We start from the raw sequence: 21,661 nt of genomic DNA on the forward strand, positions 1-21,661 counted from the left end.
CCAAATGGATTATTAATAATCATGAGAAATAAAGACTTTGAATAAAACACATGTATGTTTTTTACTGTGATGCAAGTGTTTATTTCTATTGAACTACCAAACTATTTTGTTAGCGCAAAACAGGTTAATCTACCAATATTTCTGAGAAGTGTAAAATTGGGATACGTTTACATACTGTTTGGAGAGACAGTCTTTTTGTTACAGTGAATGCACATAATGCATCTTATCAAATTAATGTCACTTGACGTGTGTTTTACTGCGAAGAGGTCTGTAAGTAATGGTTATTTACATTCGTTTTATATTGATGTACAAGTTAGATCACTGAAGCCAGAGACCAAACTAACTTTAACTGTCTAAGTTTAGTGCCCTAATACCAGTTAAACGCGTGGACTCGAATTAACTACGTCATCGCATAGTCCACCAATCAGGGTGCCAAGTATGACCCAAACACGGAAGCAGCTCAGTCGGATGCCTAAGAAAAAGTTAAGGCCCTTCCTCTGGTTCATAAATGCGTATTAAACGTTTGTTTTATGTGTAAACTGTTAAACTATCTGGGACGGTATAACATCTTGTTCACTATAAATGGGTTTCTCATGGTTTCGTGTGACAGTACCACTTTGCTTTGCGGTTTTATCCATAGTTCTCGCCATCAACGGACAAATTCCGGGTGAGTGGCTTGAATATGATGAAGATGAGTGTGTGAAATGATGAGAGGGTTTTCTTTAACTGTATCTTGCGGGAACACTAGAGCAACTTGTCTCGAGTGCAGATGATATGGGTAACGGTGTAAAGTTGACCAACAGCGGCCCCAGCTGGCAACTTCGCACCAAGTGTTTCTTGTGTAACCCGGTTTTTGCCTTACAGCCATGCCGCCCGTTCTGCCCACTACGATCGGTGTGTGCTCGCTGGCAGGGATGGCTCTCGTTTGGAGAGACATTAGCTCGAAGATGAAGGGCGGGAACCGGACGTTTGGCAGTCTCTTCAGCCAGTATCTGGCAGTGAAGGTTGTGGGCTGGCTGGGCAGGCGACAGAGAGGGAAACTTGAATCTGATACGCTCAAGGTGAAGCAAGTCCAGGAGGAGACTTTGCTAAAGCGACTGCGCAAAAATGCCGACACGTCTTATGGAAAACAGTATGACTTCAGCTCCATTAAAGGTACGAGATGTTTATAAACATCTGATTTGTGGACATGTTATGTTTTCATGTATCGGAAAGCCAGCAGTGACACACACAGGCTCGTTATGATGTAACTGCTGTGCAGCCTATAGACTCCTAATATACAACATTATAGCTCCTCCTCCTTCCTATTTTTGTTTGCATTATTTGCATCTTTTTACCAGTTTGTTTGTTTTATTATTTTTATTAACCTTTATTTATACAGGTAAAATCTCATTGAGACCCAGGGTCTCATTTGCAAGAGAGACCTGTTTTAGGTAGGCAGCATAAAACAGGTCATAAGCTTTAGCTTTTGCTACCTTCATTGTGAAGGTTTGCTACTATTCATTACCCTCGTGTATTGCTTTACTACTTGATCAATTTTTTGTGTGTATAAAATGTTATGAAGCTTGGACTGATGTCTTTATATGTCATGTTTTGTTTTGTTTGAAACCCAGACATGTTCAATTTACTGTCACATAAAACACTTTGTTGCAAATCTGCACACATGTGATACTGGAATTAAAGAGGTGGAAAATTTAACAAAAAAATGTATGAAGCTACCAAAACCGATCACTTTTAAATCATCTTTCAGATATCGATGCCTTCCGGGCGTGTCACCCCATCACCACATACGGGCACTATCGAGAACTTATTGGGCGCATCGCTGCTGGGGAAGAGAAGGTGATCATTGCTGAGAAGCCGCTAATTCTAGCCATGACTTCTGGGACGTCAGGAGCCAGTGCCATGCTGCTTAGCACGAAGGACACAAACACAGAGTTCTTCCTGCAGGTGAAACCGCTGTTTTACGATGATGTGTTTTTCAGGTACTACCCAATGTGATTTGAAAGGGAGAGGTTGATAACAAAAGTGTGTTTCCATCAGGGAGTGACCGTGTGTTTAGATGCCATGCGACAGGCGTTCCCTGAGACCGAAAGCCTTCAGCGCACCACCAAGCTCTTTTACACCCCTACATTTCGCCAGTCTGAGGCCGGTATTCCTATTGGACCAAACTCCTCCACGCCTGCGTCATCCCGTCACATGCTCAACCTCTACACAACACCAGCTGCCGCCTTCGAAGTACGATCAGCCAGTCTGACAAGTGGCGATTCAATCAAGTGGTCACCCCCTCTGTTGATGTGATTTAAATGTCCTCTGTCCTCACAGGTTCCCAGTGAGAAGGACACTTTGTACCTGCATCTCCTGTTTGCGCTCAAAGATCCCAGGGTGGGAACGCTGGAGTCCAACTTTGCTTCTACGGTTTTCTATGCTTTCGCTGCCCTACAGGTACATGTTTGCACGTCATGAGAAACATTCGCTGAGTCATTTCTTTGTCTTTTTTTTTGAGCAAAGGTATAAAATGCGGAACACTTTTGGAAAACTTCTAACATTAAGCCACAGATGTATGTATGATGTGCTTTCAAAAACATCAGTTTTTGTATCCAGTGAAATACACATTTTTAATTATGCCACTCTTAGGCTAATTCCTACACTGTATAGCAGCACTATTGTGCTTAATTTGGCGCTTTAATGCAGCATCTTACATGCAAAGCTTTTTTGTTTTCTCACTAGAAATTTATACCTGACATACGCTCCATTTTACAGGACCGTTGGCAAGAACTGGTGGAGGACATTGAACAAGGGAAAATCAGCAGTGCTCTGTGTCTGGATCCTAAAGTGAGGGCCAATCTTGAAGCTGTCATGAAGCCAGATCTAGAAAGAGCTGCTCAGCTTCGGACCCACTTCCAGGAAGGCTTCAGGGGGATTGCCAAGCGGCTTTGGCCTCATCTCCACCTGGTGCTGGCGGTGGACTCAGGCTCCAATCAGATCTACGGTGAAATGTTGAGGGAGAACTACTGCCAAGGAGTGCCCTTCTATTCGCCCTTCTATGCTGCTACAGAAGGTATGAACAACCACCAGACCCACCATACCCATACCCTCACACCTCAGGACACTACTAAATAACTCAGCCAAATGCAGGACGGATTATGTCCCAGAACTGTTTATTAGTTTCATCATCCCTGGTCCAGGTCGTGAAGCTGAACCAGAGCTTTGTATTGACTGAATTCAGGTTAAGATGCATAGTCCACTGAAGGTACAAATATGATTAAAAATATCCCCATTTGCCTAATCCGCAAATTCAAAACCAAACCAATCTGCCACACATTACCGGGACGGCGCTGGTTTACCAAAAGTGAGCCACTGCCAGAACAAAAATAGTTGTTCAATTAAAAAAAAAGTGATGTTATCAATCAGGAGCTTCAGCCCTGAAACCTAAAGGAAGTAAATAAAAGGAACGATTAAAACTGCATTAGCTGAAGTGCTTTTGCTGTGTGTACAAGCGTGAACCCTGTGTCAGCTGATTATTTGCTCTGATTGTTTCCGCGGGGCCCCTGCAGGTCTGATAGGGGTGAACTTGTGGCCTCAAGAGCCAAACAGACGTTACCTGCTGTGTCCCCGCTCAATGTTCTGCGAGTTCCTGCCAGAGAGCAGCCTTGAGGAAGAGACACCGCGAACGCTGCTGATGGAGGAGGTGAAGGAGGGAGACAGCTATGAGCTTGTTATCACCAATGCTTCCGGACTCTTCAGGTCAGCTTTCAGTCACGTGCAAAAAGGAGAACTGGACTTTTGGGCGATTTCGTTGCAGAACGTTGCCAGTTTTGACTAATATGAGTTAAATATGAATACTTTAGATACTGGACAAGTATAGAAGGATTTGAGTAGAATTTGTCCTCTTGATTGTGGAAGGTGAGTTTACCATTACGGTGTTTTTCCCTTTAAAAGACGCAAAGAAAGGTTTTCTCTTGTTCTTTGCGATCTCAAACGTCAGAGCTTTGTTCAGTCTGATATAAGAGGTAATTGCAAACTAAGTTGAACTTCGTCAGCAAAAAGAAACTGAGCTTAAGAATGGCTTTGGAGCATTAATTGGGGTTGTGGTGCAGTTTCACTTGACTGAACTCAATCAAAAGTGAGCAACAGCACAGAATAATAATCAAGAGTTTATCAGGGATTATAACAGGCAATCAGGGTGTGATATTATGACTGACCTATGAAAATAGATGTGTTTGAAAGCTGTGTAAGTGATACAGATTTTTACTGTGTTTTTTACAGGTATCGCATTGGAGACATTGTGAAAGTTGTTGGATTCCACAACCAGTGTCCCATTGTGGAGTTTCAGTACAGGTACCTTTAGGACTCAGTATGTGAGCTTGCATATGCAGTATGCCTCATGCTGTGTAAAATGTATTGATATTTAGCCACATGTGTATATATTTCTACCTTGCGTCCTCTCAGACGGGGTCAGATGCTGAACGTCAGAGGGGAGAAAGTGTCTGAGGCGTTGTTCCTCGGTGCGCTGAAGAAGGCCGTTTCTCAGTGGCCTGGAGCTCAGCTTGTTGACTACTCCTGTGCTGAGAGCGGCATATTGGGTAAAATGTCTGACTTCTAGCCTTGGTTCACTCCAGGATTTTGAATCCGATACCTGCCTGTAATACCACTAAGTGCCTTCACAAACTCTTTGATTTTACTGTGGTTTTGCAGGAGATTCAATAGGTGGCTCAGACCCTCATTACCAGGTGTTTATAGAGCTGAAAGGTGTGAGAAATCTTACAGAGGAGCAACGGTATAAGGTGAGACGAATCCCAGCGACCACTTTGTTTGCTCTTCATCATGAAATCCTATTTTATTCTTATCATCTGCTTGCGATTTTTCTCTTCCCCTCCAGCTGGATATTTCCCTCCAGCAGGACTCTGCCGTCTACAAGTCCTTCCGTATCAAAGGCAGCATTGGCCCAATGAGGGTGCAGCTGGTGGCAGACGGTTCGTTCAAGGAGCTTCGCAGGCAGATGATGGCTTACACGAGCACCTCACCCAACACTTTCAAAATGCACCGTGTGCTGCGCCGGAAGGAATACGCAGACTTCCTGTTGGGAAAAACAGTCTCCTGAAACCAGAGCAGACTTTTGGACTGTGTGTGGAGCGCGGACTGAATGACTTTGTGAACTATCTATGACAGAATTCATGAACTGTGCCTTTGAGAGCTCTTAAAAGCATAAACATTTTAATACTCATTGACATAAGAAATACTGACTATGCTTAACTTCTATGATTTTTGTTTAGCACCACATACAAACTTACTTGGAAGGCACAGACAATTCTGAGTATACAATGTACGGTTTTATTTTTCTCATTTCTATTTATATAATTGTGTACAAGAAAGCGTCACCACAGTTATTGTCACTGAATTCTTTCAGGACTTCAACTGGGTACTATGATGTCTAAATGAAACCAGATGAAGTAAATACTGTACCAAACAACTGTTCTGAGTCATAACTTTCTAACCACCATTTTATTCTATTTTTACTTCCTTTATTAATCAAATAATGTTGATGAATGAAAATGTGTGTCATTTTTTGTGTTGTTTGCTTTTTATGTGAGGGGAGCCTATGAAAACCGCTCAAAAAAAGCGAGTCAATTCTATGTACTGGTGTTGCCTAACCTTGTGAAAGATCTAAAACTAACATTGCCTCATTTTTATGATATAACACTTTAAGTTGATACCATCTGGTGTTGCCGAATGTTCTGAAACAGCGTACTCATTTCCCGTAAGTCCAGTCGTTTGTGATGATTAAAGCAACATTAATATCTAAAAATAAATTGAGTGAGGCTGCAGTTCGACAGAGAGCAGCTCTCTAATCTGTCTTGTTTAGAAGATATGTTCTGATTGCATCGGTGGAATGTTTGTGGGCTTTAGTGACCTGAAGTGTTTTCCCATTACCAGCAGCTTATGGTCCACTTAGAAAAATACTGTATATGGTAGTGTGCAAAAATGTTGATCCGCCCCTCATTTCTTAAAATTTCGTGGTGAGACTTTGTCGCAATCTTTTAAAACGTAACATTGGCTGCTCAATGTTTTCTTTTTTAAGAGGAAATGATTTTTGTGTTTGTTATGCCACCATTTCACGATGAAAAATGTACTATACTGGAGGATGAACCAGTGTTGTGTCTTTAGGTAGTTTTTTAGGAGCAGCTTGTCACAAACACATAACTTGTAGTTGCATCTACAAAAATAGGAAGAGTGTGGCATATCTCAGCATGGAGTGCAGTGTATCCTTTAATATTTTGAGGAAACGGGACAAGTGGATGGAGGCACAAGGACAAATAAAAAATTAAGTACAGCCAATGAAAGAAGAGCTTTGAAAAGTCTTCCAAGGCACCTGGAGAACTATTCCTGAAGACTTCTTAAAGAAACTACAAGAAAGTTTGTCCAAGATGGATCGGGTGTGTTTGAAAATAATTATACCAAATGCTGACTTTCAAGCTCATTAGAATTGTACAAACCTTTATATTCTTTATTTCTATTTATGTTTGCTTGTTTCAATACTTTGCTGCACCTATATGTTGTTTTCCTTGAAATACATAGAAAAATTAAGGGTGGCTCAAGACCTTTACACATAGAAACACACACTAAAGCTAACCTGATATTTTTCCTTTTATCCCTTCAATATTTGTGGTAGACACCAGTCGCACCATGGTGATTTATAGATATAGTTAATTGCGTGGCATTATTTGTCAGATGCATCCCTGAGCTCGATACGTTCTCCCAGGCAGGCTTACCATTTCAGTTTGCCTTAAAAACAATTCATGGCAGCAGATTTAGAGGTTAGACAGGCTCATAATTCCTTTGGAAGCATAAAGGTGGTCAGCTTTTAGCATCTTTCTGCTTTTCCTCTCTACAACCTGAACAAATTGCTTCCTCAGTTGCAATGCCAGCGCTGGTACTTTGCTGTCACCACTAGGAGGCGCTAGTCTAATACTTGTACAGCAGCTGTTACTCATGCTGTCCACTCAGGTCATCAGTGAGGCTTGATTGTTTCACAGTTGATTCTTGGTTACAGCACCAACATTTGGCTCAGTCAATGGCTCCTTCATGAGTCATCAAACAACAACAAAGAGTTAGAGTAAGTATACGAGAGCATAGGAAATATGTGAGTAAATGCAGCAGTGAGTACATTTTTGTCCATAGATTTGTATTACTGACTAACCCCAACATTCTTTTTGAATTTTATGAGATATTTCATTATGTTGATCTTGCATTGAAAGAAGCTTCTGAAGGCAGAGCTGCTTTCTGTTTCTGTTGCATGACACTTCTGCAGGTCTCTCCATTCACAAAGTGGGCCAATATTTTTAGCCCCGTCCTATTTCAGCAGAGATTTGACATTGTTCTTGCTTTATTTTGGTTTCATAATTTCACAACCTCACGAGCGAGTGGCAGTGAACATCAGTGTTTTAACCACAGGTGACGGGAAACACACTGGCTTAACAATGGCAAAAATGTAGTCCGTGATCGGGCCTAAAGCCACGGTCGGACACATTAAAAGTTTGGCCTTTCTTCAGTATTTTAGACAAGATATTCTGTGGACACGAAGTAAATACTCAACATTTACATTTTCTTTTATTGCATTCTACTTGTTAATTCCAGGTCAGGACTGCAGTTTCCCAAAATTAACCACAGGTAATAAAAAAAACAAACAGTTGAGGTGAAACTTAAAAGATGAATTTTCACAGATTTGGCTTTATAGCAACTGATCTTAAAACATTCTTCTTTTTCTGGTCAGTGTCTAGTGAGAGGATGTGGGTCCTGCTGCCTGTCGTCCTCGCGTGCCTTGAGGATTTACCGTCTCAGAGGCACTCTGAGCACACATCTGCTCACTCGCTTGTCAACTCAGAGTAAAGAGCCATGGTCTGAGAACGCCTGATTTCTCAATGGGTTTTCTGAGTAGAGGAGGGTGTGTTTGAGAAGGCTGCATGTTGAGTGAATCAAACCAGCCACAAAGCTTATCGCTCTCACAGTTTAAGTCAGATTAGTGCAGTGAGTTTTCACTGGAAAGTAAGATGGTAAATTCGTCTTTTTCTTTTTTTTTTATGTGTTCACAATAAGGCTAAGAATTATGGGCTATGTAGTTGGCATTCAGTTTCAACCGACCCTCTGTGCATCACTCAGTCATATCAGACTGCAGAGTTGATAGTGAGCATGTTTAATGGATAAGCCTCTTTATTAATGACAAGCAGAGATGGATGAACTACAAGAACAAAGGACAATGAGAGGCCATTAAAAATAGAAAACAGTGAATGGCTGCCAGGGCCTGAATAGGATCCGCGAAGAGGGGAACAATACACTCCAACAGCCTGGAAGCTGGTGTTTTACTTTCAGTTTTTCCTCTCTGCTTTCTACACACTGGATGGTTGAGTGCAATTTCATTACATTGTCGCTCCAGCATTTTCTAACGGGATGTAAATGATGAGTTTACCGACAGACAAACCTGATTAGAAGCAGCACCTTTCCAACATTTAGTTTCTGATCGTTTTAACAGTCGCTAACTTCCTGTATTTGTGTTTGTTTTATTTCCCCAATGGATTTCATTATCGTGTTCAGACCCCCTTTGGCCTGATTACTCTCATCTTAGTGGTCAGCACATCACCAAAGAGTCTCAGACCTCCCGCTCTTTGAGCACAGTGTGGAAATAATAGGGCTACAAGATACAGAACCTCTCAGAATGAAGTATTGCTGTTCTGAGATCTCCTCCAGGTTCTCATCTCATTTTTGTGTGAGACTTTACAGTTGTTTGTTTCGTCCTCCAGCCCTATATAAATCACTGAGACAAAAAAGGAAAAGGTAAAAACTCAAAAAAAAAAGAGCAGAAAATAAATTAATTTATTTTGAATATGATCTAGGAATGTTGCCTGAGGTGGATATGGGCCAACTTCCAAGTGCTAAACTTTTGATGAGCAACAAAGTCTCATAAATGTTGTTCAGTTAGTTATTTTTCTGTTGAAGCGTTTTTCTGAAAAGTCATCTTTCAGGTCACGTCTCATTTTTCTGTTGCTGTGTTTTGTGAAATGTGTTCGTCAAAATGTTGAATCTTCTGTTTTTTCATCTACTCTGAAATGTTGCATTTTCTACTTGTTTTGCCTGATTTAAATGTTGTTTGGTTCTCCATCCTGTGGTTGTGTTTTCAGTTTATTGAATGTTTTTTATTTTACTATTTGTGAAATGTTGTTTTGTTTCCTTTTCTTTTGTAGTATTTTCTTTCTTTGATTTTAAGTTATTGCTGTTTTCTGACACTGTGTTGGGTTTGTGTTTTTATTGTAGTGTCTTGTGAAATGTTGCTGTGTTTAGCAACTCAGTCCCTTTGTAAATTGCCCCTTATCATCAGGTTTCTTTATGTCACTGCCAACATTTAATTTTTAATGCCAATCACATTAATTGAGTTCATAGCTGGGAGTAGTCTTTCCTTGATACCACAACTGTAATGAGATCTATTGATCAAAATCTTTGAAAACAAAACATTACAGATGTCTGAAGTATCTTTACTATCCAGAAGTATTTCACTTTGCTCTTTGCTTGTGTCAAAGTGAGTCTGATTTGGTGTAAGTCCTCAAAAACATCTCCAGGCTTATCCTTTTAATCCACTCTTAGCAGCTCTTATCCCAGAGCCTTAATTCTCGCATAGGGACACTGTAAAGGATCATAGTGCAACAGTGACCAGCTCCATGTACAACTGAGGTAGGACTCGTGTAGCTCTGTCAAGCAATGCAGACATGTAAGGAAAAAATAAGTCCGATTTTTCTTCACCATAACCACCGAGACAATGTCTCCTGAGCCACGCTGCCGTGGCAAAATGGCAAAACTGCACAATGGCACACTGCCCAGCAAGGCACAATAGCCTTCACTGACCGACATGCAGGTAATCTATCTTTCCTTGATTTGCAGACCAACACTAAAAAGCCAATTGCTGATAGTAGCACTGTGGGGTGTAATGGTGCTGTCAGATGCTCCAAAAGAACCTTCCCATTCTCTTTTTCTTCAGTTCTCACTCCCTTGTCTTACTCCCTTTCTATACCCCCACCACAGATGAGAACAGGTCCCCACAGAGGATGCCAGCGTCTCATTGGCTGGCATATCACAGGAGTGGATGAGAGAGAGAGATAGAGTGGCGAGGAGGAGAGAAAGCTCAAGAAGATGCAACTATTCTGCCACAGCATCCTCTCAGATCACTGAGCTGAGGGATGCTAGAGGTGTATAGACACATAAACTGTCCTCTTATAAATGGAAAGTGCAGCAGGCTTACAGGATAACTTCTTCGGCGTTGTTGCTGATCAGCCTCCTGATTGAAAGGTGCAGACAAGCAGCATCTTTGTGCTTTGGATCTCAGAATCATCTGGCATTGATCTCTCTGTGACTGAGCAGCTGCTTGTGATTGGCATTCTTAATTTCTATTCATCTAGGCTAAACCTGAACCTCTGCTTTGTTGGAGTGAGCTATTTTAGTCCTTCCAGGCTGTAATACTGTCCTACAGAGAGGCATCGCTGGGGAGAAAGGTGGGTGCATTTACTGTAAATGTGTTTCCCCGTGTCCATCACTGGACTGTCACCCTCAAAGTCTCTTGTACCTGCTGAGACCTCCTGGACACCCCCTGCATTGCCTCTGGGATGGTGTGACTTCCAGCCAGCTGTTGGCCACCCCACATCTGGGTCAAGATGCCTGTCATGAAGGGCCTGTTGGCCCCACAGAACACCTTTCTGGACACCATTGCTACACGCTTTGATGGCACCCGTAAGTACGACACTTTGAGGATAAGCTGAACTTGTGCAGACCACTTACTGTTAAATTAGAAAATAACGGTAGCCTGATTGTTTAAATTACATGAATAACGCACCTACTCATAGCCCTTTATGAGGATCTTTAACCCTTTACTCTCTGTCAGATCTATTCTGTATCCTAATACTTAAAATGTTGTTTGGAAGCTTAATTAGTGAGGCTCTTGTGGCTGCCATCACAGAAAATATTGAAATGCTGAATGCTATCTGCTATTTGATTTTTAGCAACTTGGATAAATAAATAAATCAAATTTTAGAAAAAACAATTTTTATCAAGTCACAAACGTTGCAACACTACTTATGGCTTGATCAACGGTGGATAAAAGTTTCTTTGAACTTTTACAGCAATAAATCAGCCTTCAAACATCACTAACACTGGTTTCACACATTCAGCTTCAGCGTAGCTTGTGCAGCTATGATGCAGCTCTGTCATTTCTGTCTGGCTTGTGTCTCTTGTTTTGTACCTTGTGGCCCCTCAGGGGAGGTTGTGGCTCATTGTAAACAGATGCCGTGGGGATTTCTGTGTTTGTTTGTGTGACGATTCAGTCCGTCCTCCCTCAGTTGGTTGCGACAGCCTGAATGAACGGCTGATTCTCAGTGATTCTGAGACTCTGGGACATAAACATTTTTACATGGGTGGCTTTACTGAATAACTGATTTGAGGTGTGCGACTATAGCTTTGACAACCACATATGCTCTAATGAGGCCTCTCTCAAAACCTTAAAATACACTGAAACATTACTTACGAGAAACTGTTCTCATATCTGGGGACTATCTGAAACCAAAAATAAGTATACAGGGATTTGTAAGATAAGAATATAAACAACTGCAGAGTTGAGCTGGAAGGCAAAGGACCATGCCCTCATGTGCCCAGCTGAAGAGTCCTTGAGCTTAGTATGGACTTCCTGCCAACTCCAGAGGGTCTCTCTCCAGTAGAATCTACTGTCTGACCTCTCAATGGTCAATGAAGAGCAAACATTCTTTCCTTCTGGGTTCACTGTCTTTTCTAATGTATAAGAATATTTGTTACTTGTTAGCGATCTTAACAGTTTTGAATAACCCGATCTGTCATTTTGCAAAATGTTGCCTCTGTTGCTTTTAAATCATAATTGACATTAATGTTTACAAACATGTAGTGCTCTTTAGGGTATTAAAATGTCACAAGACTAATCCACATGTGGCATTTCGGTCCTGCAGCGTTTGTTGTTGTTTTGGAGTTGAGCCCAAACTGCTACGAGCCACACTGCTATGAGCCACAGGATACTAACTTTCATATATTCTACAAACCCCATTTAAAGCAATAAAAACTTTATTACTGATCTGCTCAACCTTTATTTAACAGACACAGGTCCAAGAGAAGTAATGAATTTAGTGTGTTTACTGACCATCGACTTATGCCTGCAACACACTCATAAGTTTGGAGAGAAGCATGTTTACCATTGCGCTACATCACCCTTCCTTTTAAATATGCTTTTGATTCATTTAGGAACTAAGATTGCTACTAGTTGGAGTTTTGCAGGAGGAATCTGTGTCCATTCTTGCTGAACACAAGATTTCAGCTGCTAAACAATGTGTGGTCGCTGTTGTCTGATTCTCCTCCTCACAATGTGTCACATATTTTCAATAGGAGACAAATTTAGACTGTAGGCAGGTCAGTTGAGCGCACACACTCTGTGTCTATTACGCCAGATGATTCCATGTCACACAGAACGAACAGAAGGATATTGTATATCCCTCCACAATTGTATCAATAGTAACTTTGCACATATGCAAGTGATCCACGTTAATGGCTCTGATACACCTTGATTCCATCACAAACTCTGGTTTTTGCACTTTTCACAATCTGGATAGTCTTTCTTGACGGTTGCAGGAGTGGACTGTGCCAACTGACGATGGCTTTCCAAGGTCCATGTAGCTGTAACTGTTATGTTGCTTAATGGTTTGTCATGCAGTGTAATCTGTACACCTGAAGGTTCTGTGCATCCAACATTGGTTTCTGTGTTTGGCCTTTACCCAATTTTCTCAGAGTTCCCGAATCTTTTCACAATGGTTTGGACTGTAGATGCTGAAGACAAAAGTTGTTGAATAAAAAGATAATAATTTGGATTTTGTTGCTAATTCTCTAATGAGTTTGGCACAAAGTGGTGAGCCATGAACCATTCATACTTGGGTGCTCCTTTTTTAACCAATCCTGACACACTCCCCCTGTCACCAGTTTGTCTACTGATTATAGAATTTTGCAGAATCACTTGCTTCTGTATTCTGTATACTTTTTTTGTCTCATTTTGCTTCTCTCCATACTTAGTTTGAGTGTGTTACAGGCATCAAATTTCACAACTTTTCTGGAATTGAGATTTGTACTTTCATACATATTTCAGCATTCCTGCAGACTGCTTCACGGCAGGGTGTTTAGTCTTTGTCTTTAGTCTTCCGTCTTTATATTTAAATAAACCAGTACTTTAGATTTAAAGCAGCTGGCAATATGGATAAAGAATGTGTTGGTAGAAACAGAAAACAAGTCTGAAACTACATGCCAGTTTGTGCCATTCTCAAAGCCACCATAAGGCTGAAGCTCCTCGAGCAGTGGCAAAATGCCCAGTGCTCAAAATAGCTTCTTTCCTGTTGCCCGGGTGACAGGGTCCCGCCACTTGATATGGATGATGCTTGAACTCTTTGGTCTACACTAAAAGATGCTCCGATAAAGAAAAAACACTTGAACTTGCTTTATAATTAAGGACTTTTAGACAGCAGCTGGTCTCTTGTTTCTTAAAACAAGCAACCACTGTGCGTTGTGCAGCTGCTGTCCCTTTTCACTTCACTGCCTTCAGCCTGTAGCTGCAAGAGGTGGTTTTCTATCCTGTTTTTGTTCTAATATTTTTTGTTTCCTGATACTTCACTTGGATGTATGATCTTCTCTGGCCAGAATGATGCACGTTTGAAGCTTGAACAATAAGACTGTCGTCTCATTAATGTTTTATAGATTGGAAGATTCTGTGTGAACACGTTAAATCTGAATTGCAGGTGTGTGTGTATGAGAATGATTTATGATATCACAACTAGCTTAGATGCCAGTTATTATTTAGAAGAATAAATGCTTACACTGGGAAGACATCTTATATGTCTTTGAATGTCAGAAAGACCAAGAAACAAGCAGCAGCTCAATGCAGATGCAGCAAAGACCTGGCAGTTAGAGGAAATTCTCCATTTGGTGATGGCATGGGTTCCACACTTCAGTTTTTTTTATTTCAGTTGATTTAAATTCAAATTTAAATCTCCTGTGTAACATTTAGGACAGTCTATTTTCACAAATGTGATATGATATACTATGTTTTCACTGATGGTGAATCATGTGAAAGTGGGAGTCTTTGTGTTTTTATTACTTTAGAAAGTGATACTATAGAAAGCTCTTCAACTCTGTTCAGCATGTTACCACAGGCACGTGACCAACTTAACATTTTAACAACACTTAGCAACAATTAATACTTGTCTGATTTGACTTGTCTAATGTGTACCTAATTACTTTTTAACCAAGTGAGAATTAAGGGACTATGTAAAAAAAAAACATTGAATATTCGTTGTTAAATACCTTGAATCTGGTATCAATGTCATAGGCAAAAAATGATAACTTTGTATCACTGTTCAAGTAGTTACTTGACAAATTACTGAAATGTCTTCCACTATTTAAGTCAAGACCACAATACGTTATCTTTGTGTTTTGATGAGTGTAATAATGAACTCATTTATTTAAAAAGGTAAAAAATCCGTCTCACATTTACTTTCCATTGTGCTCAAAGTCTGAATTTGGCTCCGGCAGTCATTGGAGAGTCTCAGTGCAATATCTCCAGTTTGTGACAGCTCTTCATCTTTGTAAATATTGAGTAGACTATGCTTGACCTTAACATTTGTAAAGCGGAAAGCAATTTTAACTTGATTTTAATCTGATACTCTCTGGACTGTGAAAATTGCACACGTGAATCACATCCACTCCTCGCCAGCCCCCTTTCCGCTGTAATCAAGATGTCAGAGCAGGTTATCAACAACACAGTATTTGGCTTGTAGCAATGTCAGTGTTTCTGTTTCCCCAAAGGAAATGTGTGAAAGAGTGTATGCATTTGAGTTGCTGTCCTCTGGGTTTTGTGTTGTAGTGCTTTGATGCACCTATTGATGTTATATTATCTGTGTGTGCATATTTGTGTCAACCTTCCTCTGATGCCTGAGTTCTCAGAGGTTAAGGGTCAGGCTCAGGTTACACACCGTCACCTCTGCTCATCAACAGGGCAGATGTTTGTTGTCTACCAGGCTTAAAACCAGAACTTTTAGTGTCACAAACACGTTTCTGTTATGTCTTACAGTACACATGCCTGTCTTGTAGACTCTTTCACATCTCCCCCAATTCCTCTACACGATCTCCGAGGCAGCATTTTCACACTGACATCAGTGCTTACCCTGTTAGGCAGTGTAACCATAGGGCAGCTGCAGACAAAGATAAGAAAGAGGTTTATTTTCTTCCTAAACTCTTCTGCTAAAAGGCAACCAAAGGAAGAAAGAAGGAGGAGGGCTGTCAGACGGAAGCTCATGTAACTCATTGTTATCCAGCTGATGAACGGGTCTTAATGTGCAACTGCTGAGACCAAAGCTCTGCAGGCAGATGGCAGAGGATAGGTGAACCTCTTTTGTAGATGTACCCCTGGCTGGATTTCATAAGCCAAAGGTATTTTGTCTTAAAGGTTGCTAAGTGGGAAGCATTTGGAATGGGCAAAGTCCTCAAATGTTACTTTCCCCGAATGCATGTCGAAGTCTCTCAGCAAGCGACAGAAACAAATCTATTTCTAATGTGCAGGTCTCCACCTTACATGACATCTGCGCCTCCATCGGTGTGTGAATTTAGGTGTAAGTGGGTGTGAGGCTTTGTAAAGTACTTTGCACAGGGATAAAAGTGCGACATTGATGCAGTCTTTCTAGCCTTCACAGAACTCAGGTCCAAAATGCAGACTCCTTTGCTACAAACAAGCTAAAATATACTATTTTGATTGATTATTTCAATCAGGCCTTTTTACCTGACCTGTGATCTTTTCCTCTGCAAGTCAAGCCACCTGGGGCTCTCATGCATCTGCCCCAGTAAGTAATCACATGCTACTGGGTGATAATTAGCTGTCGGCCAAGGCTCATGGGCTTCATCTGTCTTTTATACACAGAGGAATTTCCACCACATGAACACAGTACAGAATGCATGTTGTTAGGAGTAGCAGTAGCATGTAGAATCATCATGTCAGATTACAGTTGTTGTGAGTCAGCACAGATGTGTAATTAAGGAAGCTGGTGCAGCTGAGCGGCCACTCGAAGCAATATCCCTGAGAGGATTACAGTCTAGGCATTGTCGCAGTGACACACACACTCAAACTGTTTACAACGTGGTTCACATGGGCACCAGGTTGCTTGTTTATAAAGTTATTTGAGGATAAATAAGCATGCTACTGTAGAGGCAAACCTTCATTGTCTGTTTTTTCCAAGACAAAGCAGGAGCAGCTGACCAATCACAGTTGTATATTTCTAGAGGGCTGAAAAACAACACAGCTGCGGCAGCCAATGCAGGAAGGAAAGCTGACAAAAAATGAAGGAAAAAAGAAGTGCTGACTATGTGAATGCATGATTCCTGATGATACAGGAAAAAGCTTTAGAGTAATCAGTCTCTGTTTTAGGGTAAATGATAATTTCCTTCTGCTATAGAGACTTCTCAGTGAAAGTCAAATGCATTACCAATCTGTGTCTCTTTGTAATTTTTTCGTTTTCTAAGAGAATTAATTGGTGAAGATGTAGTTCTTTTATACGTGTTGATCTCTTCTCTCAAAACCAAGCCTGCTCTGAATCAGATTAAGTTTTGAGCCTAAGTTGCCATGGTGATGCAACCCAGTAAGAGGTGAACCAGCTTCAGGATACTGAAAATCCAGAGCTGAACCTGAAGTTACCCCACCAGGCCATTAATCCTGATTTGTTTTACAGGCCCCAGAGTCTAAACTAGGTCTTGCATCTTACCCCTGTCTCAATCTTTGTGTTAAGCTAAGATAATCAACATAATTCAGAGTAAGTATAGCCAAGACTTTACTCCATTGTCATGACATTAACACCAATCTTCTGCCAGTCTAACTCTTAACATGTACATACATATTATTTTTCTGAAATAGGTTCCTCTCAGTTGCATTTCATGCAAAGTAAATGGCACCATTTGATTCAAGTCACTTGAATCAAATGTTAACAATTCAGAAAGCTCAGCTTGAATAAGGCTCTGGTGAGAAATCTAAGCCAAAGTGTAAAGCATTAAACTTCCACGCCTCTAAATACACCATAAAAGTTTTTTCTTTCAAGGCTCTGGTTTAAATACATCCTTGCAAAAGTGATTTATGACTACACCTGGCCTTGACCTGTTTAAAAGACCAATTTAAGAATGCTGAGTAGAGATGTCCCTATTTTTGGGTAAATATTACATAAACCAGAATCTAATGCAGTTGCTCTCCAACATTGTTGGCTCACTGAGTTGGGGTGTCAGGAATTTATAGAACATGAAAAAGAGGGCATGTTTTTTTCAGCAGGAGATCACATCTTGTTCAGCCTTTGTTTCTGGGGCGATCTGTACACTGAAGATGTGTAATGGCAGAGTTTCAAAGCACTTTATTTGCAGCGTTGTGACTTTTCCTGCAAAAAAGTTTCATAAAGTTTCTTTCCTTGAAACCCATATTTGCAAATATCTGCAGGAAACTATAGAACAGAAATATACAGTTTCTTCATGTTGGAGTCTTGGCAAGAGGAAAGCCATAGCACAAGCATAAACCCTTTTGTAAAAACTTTGGATGCATCTAACTAATGCCTGTCTCTTTCTATAATTCCACAGTGACAGTTTAGTTGCTGCTCACTGCATACTCAGGAAAGGTTGTCATCGCTCAGAAAAGACTTCCCCTATGGACTTCTATCTGCTCAGCCGGGCCAATTAAAGTGCTAGATCGTGGAAAGCGCAGGAGCAGCTGTTTAATACTCACTCTTCTTAGGCTTGCTCTCTGTGGAATCAGAAGAACTCAGAGCGGTCTTGTCTGACTATGTGTTGCCTCTCTGTTCAGCAGAGCAGCAGCTGAAGAGTCAGATATTTTAAGTACTCTAAAGGTGATGGATAAATGTCACTTAATGTTGTAGTAGTATGAATACAAATTTGAAAGAGCCTAATTTATGAGACATTTTGGATCACTGCCTTGTTCAAATCAAGTCCACAGCCATCTGGACACAAAGCCACAAATAAAGCTCTGTCATGAAATACTTTTCTGTCACTATAAAATCAAAAGGACATGCTGAACAAAAGCTTCTGCCCATTTGATAATGTTGGGGATATTTGTTTTATGGGATTCATGCTCCATCTATCTAGCCTGGCTAATACAATGCAGCCTGAGGTTAGAAGCTTCATGTAACTTGGTCCAGTTACATGATTGGATGACCTTTACATCAAGCTGCCATTTTGTATTTTCATGCCAGTTTCTACCAGACGATATTTCAATCTCCAAATACTGCAATGATAGCAATCCAAGAATGCACACCTCCACCAAGGCTGAGCAAAAGTAACTCTGGTAAAGTTTTCATACAAATGTAATGATATTTTTTTTTAGTTGGTTGAAATTTCTAGCAGTCCTCATAAGTATCAGTAATTGTTGTGATCGAAACCCACCACAAAAGTTTAATGAGGAACTAAAAACATTAAAGGTTTTATATAATATTTAGATGAGCAAACAACATTTTACAAAGTACGTTTTATAATCTAAGCCTTTGGCAGCTGGTCTGACAGGACTGTATTAGTATTAGTTCATGTTAGTACTTCTCATACAGTGCAGAAAGTAAATCTGTAGACAACCATTAGAAGCAAAGTTCTTCATCTTAATAAATCTAAGAAGGCCTGCCAAAGAGACAGTGATGAAATCAGAATCAACACTATTGTATGTTTCCAAGACAAAGAACCCCATGAGCTGCTGTGGGACTCCAAGTTTGGTTTCAAGTTTTTCTTTTTTACAGTCTTTGAACTCCCTCAGTCAGTGATCTTGTTTTAGCATGATTGAGTGCACTGCTACAATACGTACGGTTTTGTTCTTTTTGTTGAAACACACAATGATGTCATCACATCATCTGCATCAGCAAAAGCTAACCTAGTTTACAGCTATGTTTAAAGATATTTTATCAAAATGAATTTGCCTTGTTTTACATGAAAAAGCTTTTTGTGAACAGAACGGCACAGATTCTGTAAAAGTTGCAACAGTGCAAAAAGTTGACATATTGAACACAATATACAAAACACGATACAATTATTCAGGCCTACACAAAAACAATCGCATCAACCTTTTTAAAATTCAAGCACTTTTGAAGGATTATTTAGGACTGTACTGAAATTGTCAACAGCTTTAAAGTGCTACTGGTAGCTCAAACAACTACCGGTGTGTTTCACAACATCCTAAAGGATTGCCTCTTTTTAAAGTAGTCTGACATTTCAACAACCAATAACAGCTGAGTTGGTTGAATGTGATCCTCTTGTGGAGGAAACAGTAGAACGTCTATGCTGAAAAAAGCAAACACTGACATTTTACCCGTGAAGATTCTTCTTTGACAATAATGTGTTTATTCACAAAAGACCTGTTTAAAAAAATGGTGGCAAATGGTGAAAGTGAACATGTGAGAAGTATTATATTTTATTTCTGCATTTTCCAAGGTACTCTCAGAACTTTGACGTAATTCATCCCTTCTGAAATGCTGAAGAGGAAATCTATATCTTGAAAGCTATGTAGTATAATCTATTTCTAAACTCTTTCCACTAGAAGTTCTGGTACATGGATGGCCAAAATGTGTGTCTCACAAAAAAGCCACACCTCAGCAACATACTGCTTTATGCTCATCAAGGTCACATGCTTCCAGTAAATAGAGGGTACATGTGGCGTCAAACTCTATTACCTACATTGATAAATGCAGCTTGGCAGAGCAAATGTAGAATCCAAGCGCAGCAGCCTGGAGTTACTGGGATGAGATCCCAGAACAAAGAACCACTGCTGCGCAGCAGACACGGCTCGGTGATGAGAACTGTCCATGGTGCTGAAGGAAAGACTAAAGAAGAGGCAAAACAAAGGATGTTTTGGTGGTGAATTAACAGCAAGTGTAGTGTGACACCAACAAATAAAAGCCTCCACACTAATTTAATTTAACATCTTTACATATTTACCTTCATCAGTTCATTAAAGCTCAGATTTGTAGCTTGTTCATTCCACTATGATGAGATTGACGTGCAATGAGTAGATGAAAATTAACTTTTAAATGGCGCACGGCTTAGAATCATTCACTCTTATCCTTATTCATTTATATTTCATATTTATGTTTGTGTTCAACTGCTTCTTTTACATGGTCATTGACTTTTCTATTATTCAATAAGATCATAGATTTAAGTCTCAAGTCCACTTTTGCATTACATCATCTAATACATGTGCCCAGAGTTACATTAAAATTAATGCATGCTTTAGTGAAACCCAGGTCATTTTTTCATCATCACCATGTGCAGCTCTGGGTGCCAATTCTTTCAACTGCCCACACTGGCCCTGTCAGCCACCAGCAACATAACTCAGATCATGAATATGACTGTGATAGCCTGGGGAAATTAATTTAGCCTCAAACTGATTGGAGCTAACTTTGATATATGTTTACTTTGAATGTGTAAACTTTGAGGAGCTTTGGCACATGTTCAAAGAGGTAAGCGGCATTTGATTTGACGGAGTGCAAAGAGCAGATCATGTACCAAACATCAAACTAAAACATGGTAGACCTGGCATTTTTTTGCAGGCGTACACACAGATAAGCTTAGAAATAAATAAATAGTGTCACTATCACACTGCCCATGAGCTGATTTTTTTTATTTATTTATTTAACTTTTCACCCCACAAAACTAGTTGAAAATTTGCCTCCTCCTCTAAGATTTATTTACCTTCTCATGTCCCCTTCACAGACAGTAATTTCCTGTTGGGTAATGCCCAGGGCCACCGGGGCTACCCCATTGTTTACTGCTCAGACGGCTTCTGTGAACTGACAGGCTTCACAAGAACAGAGGTGATGCAGAAGAACTGCACCTGCCGCTTCCTGTACGGGGCCGACACCAGCGAGCATGTGGCCCAGCAGATGGAGAAGGCTCTGGAGGGCCGACAGGAATACCAGACTGAGGTTCACTTTTACAAGAAGAACGGTAGGTGAATAGATAAAAATGGGATGGAGAAGATAAAGTCTAAATGGTTATAAATAACCTGTGGATCCTGGCACATTTTTGGTTGCTTTTCAGATATCAAAAAGGTTATGGAGCAGTTCACTTTTTTGTCAACTCGGTTGATCTGGTTCTTTTAATAACAACGCAGTTATTTGAATCACAGCCTCATCTGTAGTTTGATCAGGCTGTAATAAAACAGCAGCCTGATCAAACATTTTTACTCTCAACATCATAAAGTGTGCATTTATTTTTAGATGAGAGCTGACTGTTTTGGTTGAATTATAAATGCTGAATTTTAAACAACTCTTCAGCAGTGCAACACATGCTCTTTTAGAAAGTTGGTGCTCCTCAGTGTTCATGATTATTAATGCAAAACAATCAGATTTACTTAAAATGAGAATCAACATGTAATTCTTATTAGGAACTCATTCACTGGTATTGCAAGAGGTACTGGAGCATTAAAGCAGTGTGCTAATGCTAAGCTTCAGCTTATTTTCTTATGTATATGTCCACAGCTAATCATACTTTCTTAATGCAGGACGAAATTCTATACGTACTGTCTTGAATTTAACTAATTCCTTTT

General features: G+C 40.3%; 2 protein-coding genes across 2 annotated transcripts in view; both read left to right on the forward strand.

The window, feature by feature from the left end:
* Positions 1 to 430: 430 nt before the first annotated feature.
* ghdc (GH3 domain containing) lies at positions 431 to 5,471 on the forward strand. Its single transcript, XM_072373634.1, has 11 exons — positions 431 to 667; positions 865 to 1,155; positions 1,751 to 1,947; positions 2,041 to 2,235; positions 2,323 to 2,442; positions 2,761 to 3,058; positions 3,555 to 3,744; positions 4,267 to 4,338; positions 4,450 to 4,583; positions 4,696 to 4,784; positions 4,880 to 5,471. The coding sequence occupies exons 1-11, from the start codon at positions 583 to 585 to the stop codon at positions 5,099 to 5,101; spliced, it is 1,893 nt and encodes a 630-aa protein (XP_072229735.1). The 5' UTR covers positions 431 to 582; the 3' UTR covers positions 5,102 to 5,471.
* A 4,796-nt stretch (positions 5,472 to 10,267) lies between these two features.
* Positions 10,268 to 21,661, forward strand: part of kcnh4b (potassium voltage-gated channel, subfamily H (eag-related), member 4b) — a 44,910-nt gene continuing 33,516 nt past the window's right edge. Inside the window, exons 1-2 of the mRNA XM_072373865.1 lie at positions 10,268 to 10,770; positions 20,827 to 21,060. Of these exons, the coding sequence (XP_072229966.1) occupies positions 10,695 to 10,770; positions 20,827 to 21,060 (310 nt within the window). The 5' untranslated portion in view covers positions 10,268 to 10,694. The remainder of the gene's footprint in view (positions 10,771 to 20,826; positions 21,061 to 21,661) is intronic.

Source organism: Leuresthes tenuis, unplaced genomic scaffold (assembly GCF_036924035.1).
Source record: "Leuresthes tenuis unplaced genomic scaffold, fLeuTen1.0.hap1 SCAF_20, whole genome shotgun sequence".
Taxonomy (NCBI): Eukaryota; Metazoa; Chordata; class Actinopteri; order Atheriniformes; family Atherinopsidae; genus Leuresthes; species Leuresthes tenuis.

Excerpts from the sequence above, each read along its gene's own strand:
- ghdc (XM_072373634.1), top strand. The coding sequence starts at position 583 with ATGGGTTTCTCATGGTTTCGTGTGACAGTACCACTTTGCTTTGCGGTT. Across the intron at positions 1,156-1,750 it reads TGACTTCAGCTCCATTAAAG|ATATCGATGCCTTCCGGGCG; the intron begins GTACGAGATGTT and ends ATCATCTTTCAG. Across the intron at positions 4,339-4,449 it reads ATTGTGGAGTTTCAGTACAG|ACGGGGTCAGATGCTGAACG; the intron begins GTACCTTTAGGA and ends GCGTCCTCTCAG.